At 38.3% G+C, this 15,778-nt stretch overlaps 1 protein-coding gene across 1 annotated transcript in view; it reads right to left on the bottom strand.

The window, feature by feature from the left end:
• Positions 1-15,778, bottom strand: part of LOC138694897 (cytochrome P450 4C1-like) — a 61,861-nt gene that overhangs the window by 12,586 nt on the left and 33,497 nt on the right. The window contains exons 4-7 of the mRNA XM_069819071.1: positions 15,638-15,728; positions 10,026-10,211; positions 7,856-7,925; positions 6,244-6,446 (exon numbers count right to left, since the gene is read on the bottom strand). Coding sequence (XP_069675172.1) covers positions 6,244-6,446; positions 7,856-7,925; positions 10,026-10,211; positions 15,638-15,728 — 550 coding nt within the window. The remainder of the gene's footprint in view (positions 1-6,243; positions 6,447-7,855; positions 7,926-10,025; positions 10,212-15,637; positions 15,729-15,778) is intronic.

The following is a 15,778-nucleotide window of genomic DNA, read 5'->3' as shown; positions in this document are numbered from 1 at the left end:
AACTTGTGACACCTGCGCGAAAGACGAATTGGCATCCACTTACATGGACTCGCCCAAGAGTCTTGCTAGGAGTGTGTTTGAACAGTAGTCCCTGTGAGTCAGAGACCTGCACAGCGGCCCAGCCCATGGGCTGCTTCCCCATTCTACAACACTGGGCTCCACAGTGTCGCACGGAACAAACTCGTGACGTCACCGCACTGGCCGGGCGGGCTGCTTTGCGAATCGGTTCTGTGCGGTGGGCTGATATGAAGCAGAGTCCTATACATCAGTCTAGCCCATGGGCTGGTTTTGCACTCTAGCGCACTGGACTCCACAGTGTCGCACGGAACAAACTCGTGACGACACCGCACTGGCCGGGCGGGCTGCTTTGCGAATCGGTTCTGTGCGGTGGGTCTGATATGAAGCAGAGTCCTGTACATCAGTCTAGCCCATGGGCTGGTTTTGCACTCTAGCGCACTGGACTCCACAGTGTCGCACGGAACAAACTCGTGACGTCACTGCACTGGCCTTGCGGGCTGCTTTGCGAATCGGTTCTGTGCGGTGGGCTGATATGAAGCAGAGTCTTATACATCAGTCTAGCCCATGGGCTGGTTTTGCACTCTAGCGCACTGGACTCCACAGTGTCGCACGGAACAAACTCGTGACGTCACCGCACTGGCCTTGCGGGCTGCTTTGCGATTCGGTTCTGTGCGGTGGGCTGATATGAAGCAGAGTCCTATACATCAGTCTAGCCCATGGGCTGGTTTTGCACTCTAGCGCACTGGACTCCACAGTGTCGCACGGAACAAACTCGTGACGTCACCGCACTGGCCTTGCGGGCTGCTTTGCGATTCGGTTTTGTGCGGTGGGCTGATATGAAGCAGGGTCCTATACATCAGTCTAGCCCATGGGCTGGTTTTGCACTCTAGCGCACTGGACTCCACAGTGTCGCACGGAACAAACTCGTGACGTCACCGCACTGGCCTTGCGGGCTGCTTTGCGATTCGGTTCTGTGCGGTGGGCTGATATGAAGCAGAGTCCTATACATCAGTCTAGCCCATGGGCTGGTTTTGCACTCTAGCGCACTGGGCTCCACAGTGTCACACGGAACAAACTCGTGACGTCACTGCACTGGCCTTGCGGGCTGCTTTCGAATCGGTTCTGTGCGGTGGGCTGATATGAAGGCATCGAATCCGAGTCCCCTCTATTATCAGCTTATTAATTGAGCTTTCGCGGGCTTCTGCTTGCCTATGGATATTTATGCCTACGACATACAAATCTATCTGCATACTCGACCTAACTACACAAATGACGCTATAACTAAAGTTAATGATGACTTGAATTCAATATCCATATGGTCGAAAACGCATAAACTTAATTTAAATGCAAGCAAATCGCAGGCTATCTTAATAGAACATCAAAGATCGAAGTGTGTGAAACAAAATTTGCCACCGATAATTGTAAATAATACTACTATTCCATACAGCTCGACTGTGAAGAACCTTGGCATTTATATGGATTGTCACCTGGAATGGAATGAACAAGTGAATCACACTTCTAAAAATATTTTATATTATTTACTCATTAAAACGACTGAAGCACTTTCTTCCTGATAAATTAAAATTAATCCTTGCACAAACACTCGTGATGCCACACTTCGACTACTGCGATATTATATTAAGTAACCTACATGAAAATTTGAGCAGCAGGCTACAACGTGTGCATAATGCGTGCGTCCGTTATATTTGCAATATTCGTAAGTATGATCATGTTTCCCCGTCTTTCCAAACTTTGTCTTGCTAAGGCTAAGCGATCGACGAGCCCTGCATTCTCTTATTCTCTTATTTCAAATTCTGCGCACCGCTACCCCAATCTATTTGACTTCTTGTTTTCAAAATTTATCGTCGACCTGGTTGACGAGTTGGTATAGCGCTGGCCTTCTATGCCCAAGGTTGCCGGGTTCGATCCCGGGCCAGGTCGATGGCATTCAAGTGTGCTTAAATGCGAAGGCTCATGTCAGTAGATTTACTGGCATGTAAAAGAACTCCTGCGGGAAAAAATCCCGGCACATCCGGCGACGCTGATATAACCTCTGCAGTTGCGAACGTCGTTAAATAAACATAACATTAACATCAATATTTATCCGCATATCATCAGCTAAGTACCAGGTCTCATAACAATTTACTCATTATACCCTACTACAAGACATGTTTATATTCTTCATCCTATACAGTTACAGTTGCTATAAATTGGATCTCGCTTCCAAGTGATGTAAGGGGTTGTTGGACAATAACTTCATTTAGGTCAAAATTACGTAACTTCTTACTTAACAGATTAATTTAATATTTGTTACTTATAATGAAACTAACATCTGTCCATTCTCATTATTATCATTAATTTCTGTCAATAGAATACAAAACTTCTAATGGTAAAATTTCATTACATTAATATTCTCATTATATAAATATAATTTAGATTTATACTTTTTCTCCCTATAACATAGTTCTAGTAAACTTATATTAAATTAACTCTCATCACTTTACTAGCTATCTCAACTTAATTATAATTGATTGAATTAAATTAGCTCATAAATTAAGTTATTACTTTATCTTATCCCCTTCAGGCCTGGTGTACATTATAGTGTACATGTTTTTTTTTTCTTTTTTGGAATGTCTTCCATACTTTTAAATATTTTGAAAAATTCAGTGTGATAGAAATGAAGAATATTATTTTTGAAACATTTCTATACCTGAATTAAAAATAAAATTTAAAATTTTGGGGCCCCAGGGGTCAAAATTGTCCCAAAATTTTGATTTTCTATGAAGATTTGATTTGGGAATTTTGGATCCCCAGAATGTTTATGTGACCTATTTTTTTTTTTTCAATTTTTTAAAATATAAATTCAGGTCTGCAGGGGTTATAGGTTTATCTAAATTTAAATAAACATTACTAGTCGTTAAAATTTAACTGAAAAATATTGCTGGAGAATCTTTTAAGTGTAGTGTAAATATTCGTAATTTAAATATGTATTGTATTGTATTGATTAAGGCTGGTTGAGTGGAAGAGAAGGCCTAAAGGCCTTCTGCCAGCGAAAATAAGACATTCTATTCTATTCTATTCTATTCTATGCGGTACGATCAACGATCATCTACTGTTTCAAACGTTTTTGTTTTAGATTGTGATTTTTGTTTTTCAAGATGAGCTCTAATAATAGTGCATCGCAAAGAAAATACAGTCTCTCTAGAAAAAAGTAGTGAAGGAGAAAATCGTACTAGAAAGTTTAAAACAACTGAGCAGGACGGAAATTAAAAAGTACCACTGGGTCAGTTTTTAAATCTGTGTTTGACAGCAGTGGAAAATAATTTAATTTTTGTGTGTTGTCCGGTATGCTGGAAACTGTATGCTTATGCCAGACTCCAGCCCGCGGGCTGCCTCGTTACTAGATGCACTGGCTTCACAGCCTCGAACGAAACAAGCCCGTCACTGCACCGCGCGTAACGTATATGTGCCGTAGACTGGTATCAAAGCATCGAACCCAAGTCTCGTCTGTAATCAGTCACTTATTTGCGTTCGAGCGGGCTTATTCTTATGTACGCTGTTCAATCAACACCAAATTACTATTTAAAACATTTTTGTTTAGCTTTTTATTTGTTGTTTTTATAATGAGTTCAAGTAGTGGTGTATGGAAAAGAAAAGACAGTCTCTCTAGAAAAAAAGAGGTGAAAGAGAAACTCGTTGCCGGAGAGTTCAAAACAGCAGAGCCAGATGTAAATTTAAAAAGTACCATTTGGACAGTTTTTAAACCTTTGATCGACAGTACTGGAAATACAGTCAATTTTGTTTGTTGCTCAATATGCGGGCAACTATAAGGTATTCGGCATAAGTAAAATGTCGCAAAATGTCGATTTTTTTTTTACATTATTTACTTTTTCTGAGAATAGAAGTTATTTTTCACATCATTATTGAAGAGCATAAATAGTGTTAAAAGTTTTATACAACTCCCGTTACCACATTTTCAGTGAATATTACAATAGACGTGAATCGGTAAAGAAGACAGGAAATACAACTCAAAGGTATTTAGTGGGCCTCTGATCCACTGGCCACGCGCCAAACGTCACCCAGCGGACTGCTTGAGGAGCGGTTTTGTGCGGTGGGTTTGTATGATGCCTCGAGCTCAAGTTTCCGCTTCTATCAGTTACTTATGAATTTAGTTTGCGCGGGCTTGTGCGGTTCGATCAATGGTCAACTACTGTTTCAAACGTTTTCGTTTTTTATTTCCGTTTTTCAAGATGAGTCCAATTATGGTAGGCCTACATGCAAAGAAAATATTATCTCTGTGAGGCTACTATTACACTATCAAAGTTCTTTGACAAAGAATATGATACAATATTTTATCTGCGATCTTTGATAAAAGATAGGATTTGTTGTATATTACACTACATAAATTCTTTTCATAAAATCTTTTATAAAAGATTTTAGGAACAAAAGCTCTCCCAGCACTTGTGCCACAACAGTGATTACTGATTACGTGTTCCGAGGATTTGTTGATACTAATATTTACGCGTTAAGTTTAAAAATTTAAATTATGGTTTATTTTACGACACTCGCAAGTGTATATCAACGTCGCCGGTGTGCCGGAGTTTTGTCCCGCAGGAGTTCTTTTACATGCCAGTAAATCTACTGACATGAGCCTGTCGCATTTAAACACACTTAAATGCCATCGACCTGGGCTGGGATCGAGTAACCTCGAGCACTGAAGGACAGTGCTATACCGCCTACACTACCGAGGCCGACCGTTAAGTTTATAACACCATGAATGAAGAACAGTATTACGCTTGTTTAGCTACAATTAGTTCAATTATTACAATATGCATGTTATTGAAAAAGAAACGCCTGTGAGTTAAACCCCTGATCACAATACAAATATGTGATCAGGGCTGAAACCATGGATTGGAAAACGTGATAAGAGATATATACATCAGAACTTATTGAAACAGCTACTATGCGAGGACTTGAAAAGTTATACAAATTATTACAAATTATTATTATACTTACTTACTGGCTTTTAAGGAACCCGGAGGTTCATTGCCGCCCTCACATAAGCCCGATTTGAAGGATTCGTAACAAGCTGTTTTTTACGGTGAAGGGTTGTTACAAAATATTATTATAGAATATTAATATTATGCTATACAAATTATTTATTTACAACATTTTATTTCCTTCATACTCCGATATCAGAATTTTTGTGGTAGCACCAGTCCAGTTATATTTGCGTTCCGCCATATTTATTTCAAGGTATAGAAATCTTTTAGCAAAGATGACAAGCTGCACTAACACTTTATAAAAGATTTTTTATCAAAGAAACTTTTATAAAAGAAAACCCATTACACTGTCATATATTATATATATATATATATATATATATATATATATATATAATAAAAGATCTTTATCAAAGAACTTTGATAGTGTAATAGCAGCCCGGAAAGCCTTCATCACAGACACCGGCTGTGAAAGCATATATTAAAAAACAGTCTCTCTAGAGAAGTAGTAGTAAAGGAGAAAATCACTGCTAGAGAGTTAAAACAACAGAGTCGGTTGGAAATTTAAAAAAGTACCGTAGAGACAGTTTTTAAATCTCTGTTCGACAGCAGTGGATAATAATTTAATTTTATAATGTGTCCGGTATGCTGGTAACTGTATGCTCATGCAACATGCCAAGCCAAAACACAACCAATACGCGCAAGCAGGAAAGGACTAGAATGCAATCAACTGGTGCAGCCTGAGCAGTGCGGCGGGCTACGCCGCAGAGTGATGGGCTATAGTAAGCGGCCGCGTCAAGCAGTGTTGGTCTTGGGTGGGCTGGGCTGCTGATGCATTAGGACTAGCTGTGGGCTAGTCTGCAGGACTGTGCTTGGAAGCCCAATGCACTGGGCTAGGAAGCGGCCGCGTCAAGCAGTGTTGGTCTTGGGTGGGCTGGGCTGCTAGTGCATTAGGACTCGCAGTGCTGAGCTGTGGGCCATTCTGCACGACTCTGCTGTGAGTAAGCAGTCGCCCGCACACACAGAACTCCCCACTTCGAAGCCTCAGAAAGAAGCTCGCGCATGTTCGTGCCACGAGTTTGCGATCGGTCTCTACTAGAACTCGAAAATTCGAACATACTGGTATCTTCTATTTACTTCCTATTCCATATTAATATTATAAAGAATTCCATCAGTCATTATTTGTGTGAAAGTTTTAAATTTCAAGTAATGAGTTGCTTACCGCACTGGTCTTCCGCAGAGTCTTCGGTAGTTTTCGACGTGGATTTCTGCAATTCCTCCTTCCTAGTCCTTATGATTCTTTTGGTAAGTCCATGCAGTATAGAGAGGTTCTTTTTTTGTTGCCTGCCTTCAGGCGTGAGTGGAAAAATGAAGTCAGAATGCAACCACGGTCTTCCTACTCTTTTAAAAATGATGTCACCCATACTGGAAAGAAGAAATAATGCCGTTTATAATTCGTAGACGAATCAGATGCGACTTTGTAAACCTGTCCGCTGGTAAAACACAATAAGCTTATACGAGATTCTCTCAATCTAAAGACACGGAAGTGTTGCCATGTGGCTTACGATGAATCTTTCATGAATATATGAAGGGTTCAGAACCATAGTGGGCCAAGCGCCATTTACTAAAACCGTAGAAAACAAGGGTTAAAATGAAGTTATTACCATAATTCAATGGAAACTTATAGGAAGTAATATAAAGTATACACATTAAAACTAAATGATATATCAATCTTCATTAAACTATGGCATTCACTTAACTTTAACCCTTGCTTTCTCCGTTTTTAATAAATGGCGCTTTGTCCACTATGGCTCTGAACCCTTCATATAAAAATCGCCCTATCACTTCTATTATTGGCTACTGGCTTTCACCTCTGGAGAACACACATATTCTAATTTTGAATTTAACGATGATAGCGACGGCAAAGGAAACTTTAATAGGAAATGGGGCATTTTCTGCGGACCTTTGCAAAATAATTAAGGAAGAGCCTAGTGAAGTGCTTTGTGTGAAGTGTAGCATTGTATGTAGCAGAAACATGAACATTACGACGAAGTGAAGAGAAACTACTGGAAGTATTTGAAATGTGAATATGGGGAAGAATGGAGAGTGACTGTGTACGTTAACAGAAAACCACAATTCCAAGTCACACAGAGTTTGTGTGCACTCGATGTGGGTCTCTGGCGTTTCGTCAGCCCACGCGAGTTGTGTGGATATAAAGGGAAAAGTTGAGACGGTGTCGGGTGGAGTTCCCGGGTAGCTCAGTTGGGAAGAGCGCTGGTACATTCAACCAGAAGCCCCGGGGTCGAAACCCGGCCCCGGAACAATTTTTTCCTTTGAAAATTATTCAAATCTGCTTTACAGGGAGCCTTACCTGAAAGACTAGATTTGCAAGTTATGTTATATGATTTGTGATTTCTCTTCTTCGTTATATCTGTGGACTTCTCACTTTATTTTTCATAACACATTCACAATCACAGCTCAATGAGTACCCGTACTGATCTGTGTTACTGAAACCAAAACTGTTCTGCTACTCCTGGTAATGTACAGCCCTGTCGCGTTCCCCTCCAAGCCGATTCACTCTCTCCAGGTAGGGGAATAGGAACTGCACATCGCTCAGAGACAAGCGCACAATCTGCGCGACTGCACAATGTGCAGGGTTTTGACATTCCTGACTTACGTTCAAACAAGATGGTAGCCGAGAATCGTCTAGGCTTGACAGAAAAGATCCTACGTTATGGTACTCGTCTTTATACAGAAAAATGTCTTACGTAATATCGAGTTTGAAAGGATATAAGTTTTTCTGTGAATATAATTACAGATATTGCATATTTTACCTGCGAATGGCTTCAACATACTCCAAATTTTCTCCTCGCTGGGCATTTAATATTACACCCATAGACGTTTCTGGAAGATAAAAATGCTGTTATACATACAAATAGAAGAGTTTTAAGCCCATAAGTATCATTCTAAAATTCTACAAGGTTCATATAAAACATTAGAAGAATTAAAATGAGTAACAGCGAATTGAATCGAATTGACTAAAGATACGAATATAAAACTGTTAAATCAGTACGAAAACTACTCATAAATCCAAAGAATAGTAAGGCCAGGTAAGAGTTTGCAAAAATTTATCAAACATGGAACACTACAGACTGGTATATGGTGTTATGGAGTGATGAGAGTAAATTTAATTTATTTTCTTCTGTTGGTGTGCAGTATGTATGTCGACCAAAAAACCAGAGAGACAACAGAAAATACCATGGTTGCGGTAGCATCATGGTGTGGGGATGTTTTTCTAGAAGTGGAGTTGGTTCTCTACTCTAAATAGAAGGGAATATGAACCGTTTCTTATATATAGTAACATTTTAGAAAAGAATATGAGTTCCACATGGGAGGAAGAATATGCCACGTAAATGAATTTTTCAGGAGAACAGTGATTCAAACACACCTCCAGCTATTTAAAAAAATTCTTTGCAGATAAAAAAATCAAACTTTTGGATTGGCCAAGCCAGAGTCCGGATCTGAATATTGTTGAACATCTCTGGGATAAATTGGGTCGACGTGTTCGTCGTAGAAGTTAGTCAAATAAGGATCAGTTCTTTGCTGCCTTATTGGCAAAATGGTCACAACTTCCACACGAGCGATTGCAGAATCTTGTGGATTGAATGCCAAACAGATGTACTACTGTGATCAAAGCTCGGGGTATGCAACGAAGTACTGATTTTTTCCTAAGCGTCCAGAATATTTTTGTTTTATTACATACGAAGATTTCGCGGGAAGAACGATGAATGTCACAGTTTTCTTAAGGTTGATGGCATTATCTAATTCAATGGATCACTGCGAAATTTAATGTTGTTCTTATGAAAAATTGTGAAAAGGAGAATTATCACCACGAATATAGTAATCCTTTCCTTTATTTTCTATAGAAACAGCACTACATCTTGCACTTACAGACTCAATTAAATCATTATCTAATCCTTAACAGAAATGTGACATGCATCGTTTTTCCCGCGAACTCTTCATACTTGAACTTACAAATTACTTTTGATCCAGAAGAATTTTCAATTATTTTTAAGCAAGATAACACTGTTTACACTATATGGATTTTCGTACTAAATAGGTTAGAAATACATACTTTTCAATTTCCCACTGGCATTTTTTTCTGTTCAGTACTTATCTTTATGTAATATTGTGACATATGCTTTCTACAAAATACTTTTGAGCGCTACTGAACATTACAAGATATTTTGGCAATCATTAAATAGGCTTACTTATGGCTTTTAAGGAACCCGGGGGTTCATTTCCGCCCTCACATAAGCCCGCCATCGGTCCCTATCTTGAACAAGATTAATCCAGTACCAAAAATCATATCCAATTTCCCTCAAACCCATCTTAATGTTACCCTTCCATCTACATCTCGGCCTCCCTAAAGGTCTTTTCCCTCCAGTCTCCCAACTAACATACTATATGCATTTCTGGATTCGCCCATACGTACTACTTGACCTGCCCATCTGAAACGTCTAGATTTAATGTTTCTGATTATATGAGGTGAAGAATACATTGCGTCCAGTTCTGCGTTGTGTAACTTTCTTCATTCTCCTGTAACGTCATCCCTCTTAGTCCCAAATATTTTTCTAAGAACCTTACCATTAAATAGGCTATTTATACATAAAATGAGTCGCCTAGAATCAAACTGCACTTTCTCCAAATATGGGATTAAAGTATGTATCAATGCAGAATTTTGCAGGGAATGTGATAAACTGCTCTTTTGGAATCAAATTGGAATTTATCTGCATTCATATTAGTAATAGAATCACCGTGTGGAATCTAACTGCCTCTTTTCTGCCAATTCAGATTTTTGGATAAAGTACAGTTTGATTCTATGTGATCCAAATCTGCGATTCTTAATACTCGTACAAGTCTAAGAATTTTCTTCTGTACAACAGATCTAAAATATTACTGTTTTTTTTTTTCTGATATGTGATTTTGAATGAGAGCTCTTACCACTAATATTATCCAAAGCGCACAATTGCATGTATGGTTTGATTTCGAAGTCAGGACCGTTGACATGCTTGGACAGATTCTCCAGTAGAATGTTTCCATTGTTGTTGAACACGTCGACAAATTGCTCGAGGATCCTGAAGTGGAAGGCCGGAGTGAGCAGTTTTCTGTGGGCGTGCCAATGTTTTCCTGAAGAACATGTATGGAGTTCAGCTGTGCATGATCTTTCATAAGTAACTGATCACTCCAAGACTTTACCGATAGGTGTGATTCTCGAATATTTTATAATATAACTGTACTTAATTCCATAATGTCGGACAGGAGATGTAAACATTTCCGCCGGCAGAAGAGGAGGGAAATATAATTGCTATTGAACCAGTGGCAGAAGCCTCATCCCACGCTTGTCTTGTAGCTGGGCGAGATAGAACGCTTCAACGTCAAGATAAGCGTGGAACGAAACCTCTGCTATTGGTTCAATAGCAATTATACTTCTCTTTCCTCTGCAGGCAATATTTACGTTGCGTGTCAGACATTATACAACGAAGTATAGAGCCCAGTGTTTGGTCACATTGAACTATAAGTTTAGTAAACATGTGTACGATGTCCACTGTTTTGTGCAACGAACGATACGACAAGGACCCAACTTGTACAGTCAGCTCACGAAAGAAATTAGTGTATTCATATGCAAAATACTGCTTTTAGGAAATGATGATTGATATTAGGGTCTATAAATAAAACAGCTCGCAGATCCACATGATTGTTCATAAGTAAAAATATATATATGTATATTACTTATATAGTAAAATTATAATTGAAGAGTCCACTGCAAGAATGATGGATGTCATTTGGAATGCATTTTGCAGGACAAGCAATTGGAAATTTGAAATGCTTAGCGCTCAAAGCGTAACTGTGATTTTTCGATAATTACTGGACAATGACTTTCAGTGTTAATGCCATAATAACTCTATATGTACATTCTATATGTCTTAAGCTATGCATTGGCAGTCTTGGTTCATTTTCGACAAGAAAGTGACATCCATCATTCTTGCAGTGGACTCTTCAATTTATAATAAAAATATCGCTAGATTTTCACAACAGTAAAAAACTATAACCTCTGTTCAACATAAAAAGTAATAAACTTTACCACTGTGATATTCACCAGACCTCTTTAAATAATTTAAGTCTGATGGCTAAGGTTCGAATAAAGTAGCTGTATCAGAATAGGCTATATAGCTGTATAGGATAAGGCCTTGACTTGCTTCAGACTAAGTAAGCACTACCCCTTCCACTAGCTAAAACTCTGCCTGCTGGGAAGGGCAGTCCCCACTCCCTAGTTAAAACATCAGTGAATGGACAATACAGCCGATAAGAACTGAATAGAGTATGTCCAAATACCTTACTATAAGGTATTTGATATGTCGTCGCTACTGTCGGCTGGGGGACACGCGACAACTAGTTAATATTTGTAAACAAAACGCACGGACCAAGGATGCCTATCCTGATACATCCCTTTATCCGAATCTTACTAATGACTAAGTAGGCCTACATTTTAAAATTTTCAAACGAAAATGTATTTCGGACAAGCAATGATTGTACTTCAGGAAACTTGTTTCAATTTCACAAAAGTTACTGGCACATATAATATATCGATGTGTACATTGACATGACACCTTTATTAATAATCGAGTCAAGTGAATTGGGGTAGGTTGTGTGTTTATGATGTGGTTGTATGTTTCAGTTTCCTATGCAGGTCGGCAAAAAATATTTTCAATCAGGCTAATAACACTACCCAACATAAATTTACCTCCGTGAAGATAATACATGTTTTTAATCCATTTTCACGAGTAGATTCTGAAATCAATGCTTAAAATGTCACATCACTTCACAATTTTGAGATATATTAGATATCCTACATCGAAAACGAGTTCGCGTGCCACCTGGTAACACACGTGTCATGTGTTGGCTGCCCTCGTTCTTACAAAATGTAAAAATGAAAATGTGTTATTTGTTATACTATCTAACCAAGTCTTATGGCCGGTTTCACCAAGCTTCTTTAAATCAGCACAAACGACTTGTCAGTAAATGGATCGTTTAATTTTAACGGAATCTTTAAAAGTTGACTCTTTCACCAAGCCTCGTATCTTTAAAATTAACAGGCGTTTACTAACGAGGGGATTTTGTACTTGTATCTTGCATGTTTTGTTTTTCATACGACCATGGCTTCGAAATCGCGAATTTCATTGGTTACATATGATCATGGCTGACTTTGTTTGGCATGAGGAAACAATCATAGGCAAACGGGTAAGAGGCAGTAATTTTAAGAACATCTTCCTAAATACAGTATGTTGTCATACCGCAATTAAAAAATAAAAAAAAAGACAGCTGCTTCCAAATGTAAATAATAGGAATGTAGAGCAGTTAAATTGTAGCTTCTAAAGGAAATCTGAGAAAATTTAGCGGATTACAAGGTCGACAGCTTAAAAACTGATGCCACAATTAATTCTATACAGAGCATTTTAAGCAGTTATATTAGGCCTAAATTTAGGACGGGAAATCGCCTCTTCCATAAATTGCATACTACTTTTCCACTGTATTTCATGCAGATTTATTAGTACCCTGTAACAGTTTTGCCATGCTTGTGTGGCAGGATTCAGGAGAGGTGTCATTAAATTGGATTTTAAGGGGTATCCATTGTCACCTAAAAGAAAATCTCTTTGCACCCTTTTCATTTAAAAGGCATCCTCCTTTGGAATGTTATGCTATCCGTGTAGACCGTAACATTATCTTAAACCGAGAAGAATCTGTTGGAGAGGAGTTAAGTGGGTGATTCCATCTGTCGTATTCTAACCTATTACAATTTCAATAAACTAGCGCTGAGGTAGTTCTGAGGTAGAAGTGAAAATCGTTGAACTTATAAGGGATTTTTTTTGTGGTAATGCAGTTGATCGTATATGCAAGGCATAACAAAAACCTAAACTAATCAAACGTAACCTGTCACAGATTCGTATGTCCAAAGTGTATAAGCAGAGTACGAAGGAAACTACCTCAGCGCTAGTTTAGCCACAATTTTTCTATGCGGAGCGTTACATAGGCCTATGAAATTGTTTGAATATTGAAGGTAAAATAGGATCTTCTATTGCAGAATCTTTTGGCTATATTACTGCCAGGATATACGATTGGAACATGTACACAATCTATGTTGTCTATGACAACATAAAATTTAGCTATAAGCTTATTAGGCCTATAGAAATAATGACTATTGTAATGTTGATAGTACGTCTGATAATTTATTCACATATCTAGACAGTACAGCTTTTGATACCCCGTTCTTATCATCAATTACTATTTCAAAACTTCCCGCAACGTTATTTTAAAACGAGAAGAATCTGTTGAAGAGGCGTTAAGTGGGTGATTTCTATCTGTCGTATTCTAACCTATACAGTATACCGGTATTCAGTTTCTTCTGGAATCATACTTACTACTATTTCCTTAATGTGTAGCTTTCGTGGAATTCTTTATCACTTAAATCTTCAAAATGATTATTCCGAGTGTTATTACAACATATAAGTTCGTCGTTATGTTGAAGTTCTAAATAAAGAACTTCATCATCGAATAATTACGTCCGCCATGTTGTTGACTTCTTAACGCATCGTTACTGTTTTAACGCGACGAATAGGTCCTAATAAATTAACGATGAATTTAAAGATGCGTTAGCAATAATGATACTTGGTGAAACACAAAAACTGACTAACGTGTCATTAAATTATTTAACGAGACGTTATAATGATAACGAAGGTTGGTGAAACCGGCCATCAGTCAGTTGTCAGGATACCGGTAATAAATCTGTCTTTTCTTCTAGAAGTTAAGAAGTAGATACCGCAAAGAGATAAATCCAGGTAGAGATCGGTCTGGCACTTCTAATGGAGTTGCAAAGTAAATACTATTTCCTGCATAAAACGTGATGTACTAAACGTGATGTAACTTATGTTATTCACGTTTCTGTTTACTAAAACAGAACCGGAAATTTGTCGGTAAACAACAATATTTGAAGAAATAACTTCTCTTATTCCTTTTAGGACAATGTTAACCGGAAGTTGAATATACTACCTGGGTGGTGATGTCGCCTATCAGCTTAAAATACTCATACTCCATCTGTGAAACGAATTGTCAGTCTCATTGTGGATGTGTTGATAGCAGTGTAGTATATTGAGAAGTTTCTTTTTCACTTAGTGTATTTTTTTCAGAAGTAATTGAGTGTTTTAGTAATGCAATGCAAAGGGCTAGTTCACATCGGAAGTGCAGAAATAATCCGGATAAGTTTTGTTACGTTTGTGGACGGCTTACTCCCAAAAATCAGAGGAAAGAATTTATAACATTACTAAACGTGCATATTCTTTATACTTCGGGTATCAAATTGGTGACCAGGAAAAACAATGGTCATCTGATCAATGTTGTATTACTTGTACGACAAATCTTAGATTGTTGTTACGTGACAAACTCAAAGCGTTACCATTTTCTGTATCTATGGTGTGGCGAGAATGAACAAATGATATTAATGATTGTTACTTCTGCATGGCAAATATATCTGGCATGTCTAGGAAAAGCAAACACGTTATTCAATATCCAGATATACCTTATGCCATGCAACCTGTTCGAGAAATTGCCTGTACCTGTACCTGAGTTATGTATCCCGACTCCAGTGGTCGAGCTACGAGCCCCAATGGCCCAAAACCTAGGGTTCTAACAATTAATATTACTATAATTATAATACACGGGTAAGAATCAGTCTGGTTCATATTGCTTCACAATGTAGCCAGACATATAGTCTGGGATTTATCACTAAGAAAGTAACTCATAAATTTAAGTCATCCATCTTATCGCCTCACGAGGATACGAGTCACCGTTCACACTAGCTGGACTCATGTGGGATGACACCCTATCACGGGGTCATGACTATCAATATGCAACGTCATGACCCTCTCTTCTGTCAGATCATGTAAGTTTGACACCAGAATTGACTTTAAACCTTGATTAATTACTTTGCTGACATGTAGATCAGTCTAAAAGGATTGTACATATTATAACCAGCTGTTCAGGATTCAAATAAACAAAATAACATTAAATTGGCTTCTCATTTCGATTGAATTTAGATATCACTCAGCGCGAATTGAACCTACGGAACCGTTAGCTTCAAGTTCGCAATCTACAAGACTTGTTAAGCTGCAAACTTAACTCCTGTACCCCCTAAGACATGTAGTAGTGATAGCAGTCCTGGTGATAGTAATGGTGAAAGAAATAGTGATCCCCGGTCTGAGTTGTCCCCGGAGCCAGAGGCCTCTACATCAAAAGGTTTTAACTTTCAAGCAGATAATTCTGAAAGTGAAAGACATTTTGTAGAGCAAGTATACTTGAATGATTTGGCACGTGACTTAAATTTGTCTAAAGAAGAATCTGAAGTTCTAGGTTCTAGGCTACAGCAATGGAAATTTCTTGCATCTGGTACAAAAAATTATAGTCACTTAAACTTTTGGGCCGCGTTATTCAAATTATTAACACTATCGTTCTATCTCAAATTTTAATCCTAAAGTACTTTTTATCTGACAATAGAAAATTACCTGTACTTGTTAGAAGTCCGAGACCCAGCCACGGCATGAGGAAGTTGTATCCAAACCCCTTTGCGATTTCCTTATTGCTGCTGAGCAGAATCTGAAAACAACATCGTTAAGCATTTCCTTCACTGGTATTTGAAGTGGACG

Source organism: Periplaneta americana, chromosome 2 (assembly GCF_040183065.1).
Source record: "Periplaneta americana isolate PAMFEO1 chromosome 2, P.americana_PAMFEO1_priV1, whole genome shotgun sequence".
In the NCBI taxonomy this organism is placed as follows: domain Eukaryota; kingdom Metazoa; phylum Arthropoda; class Insecta; order Blattodea; family Blattidae; genus Periplaneta; species Periplaneta americana.
The sequence above is the reverse complement of the archived record's forward strand: the minus strand, read 5'-3'. Positions and strand labels throughout refer to the sequence as shown.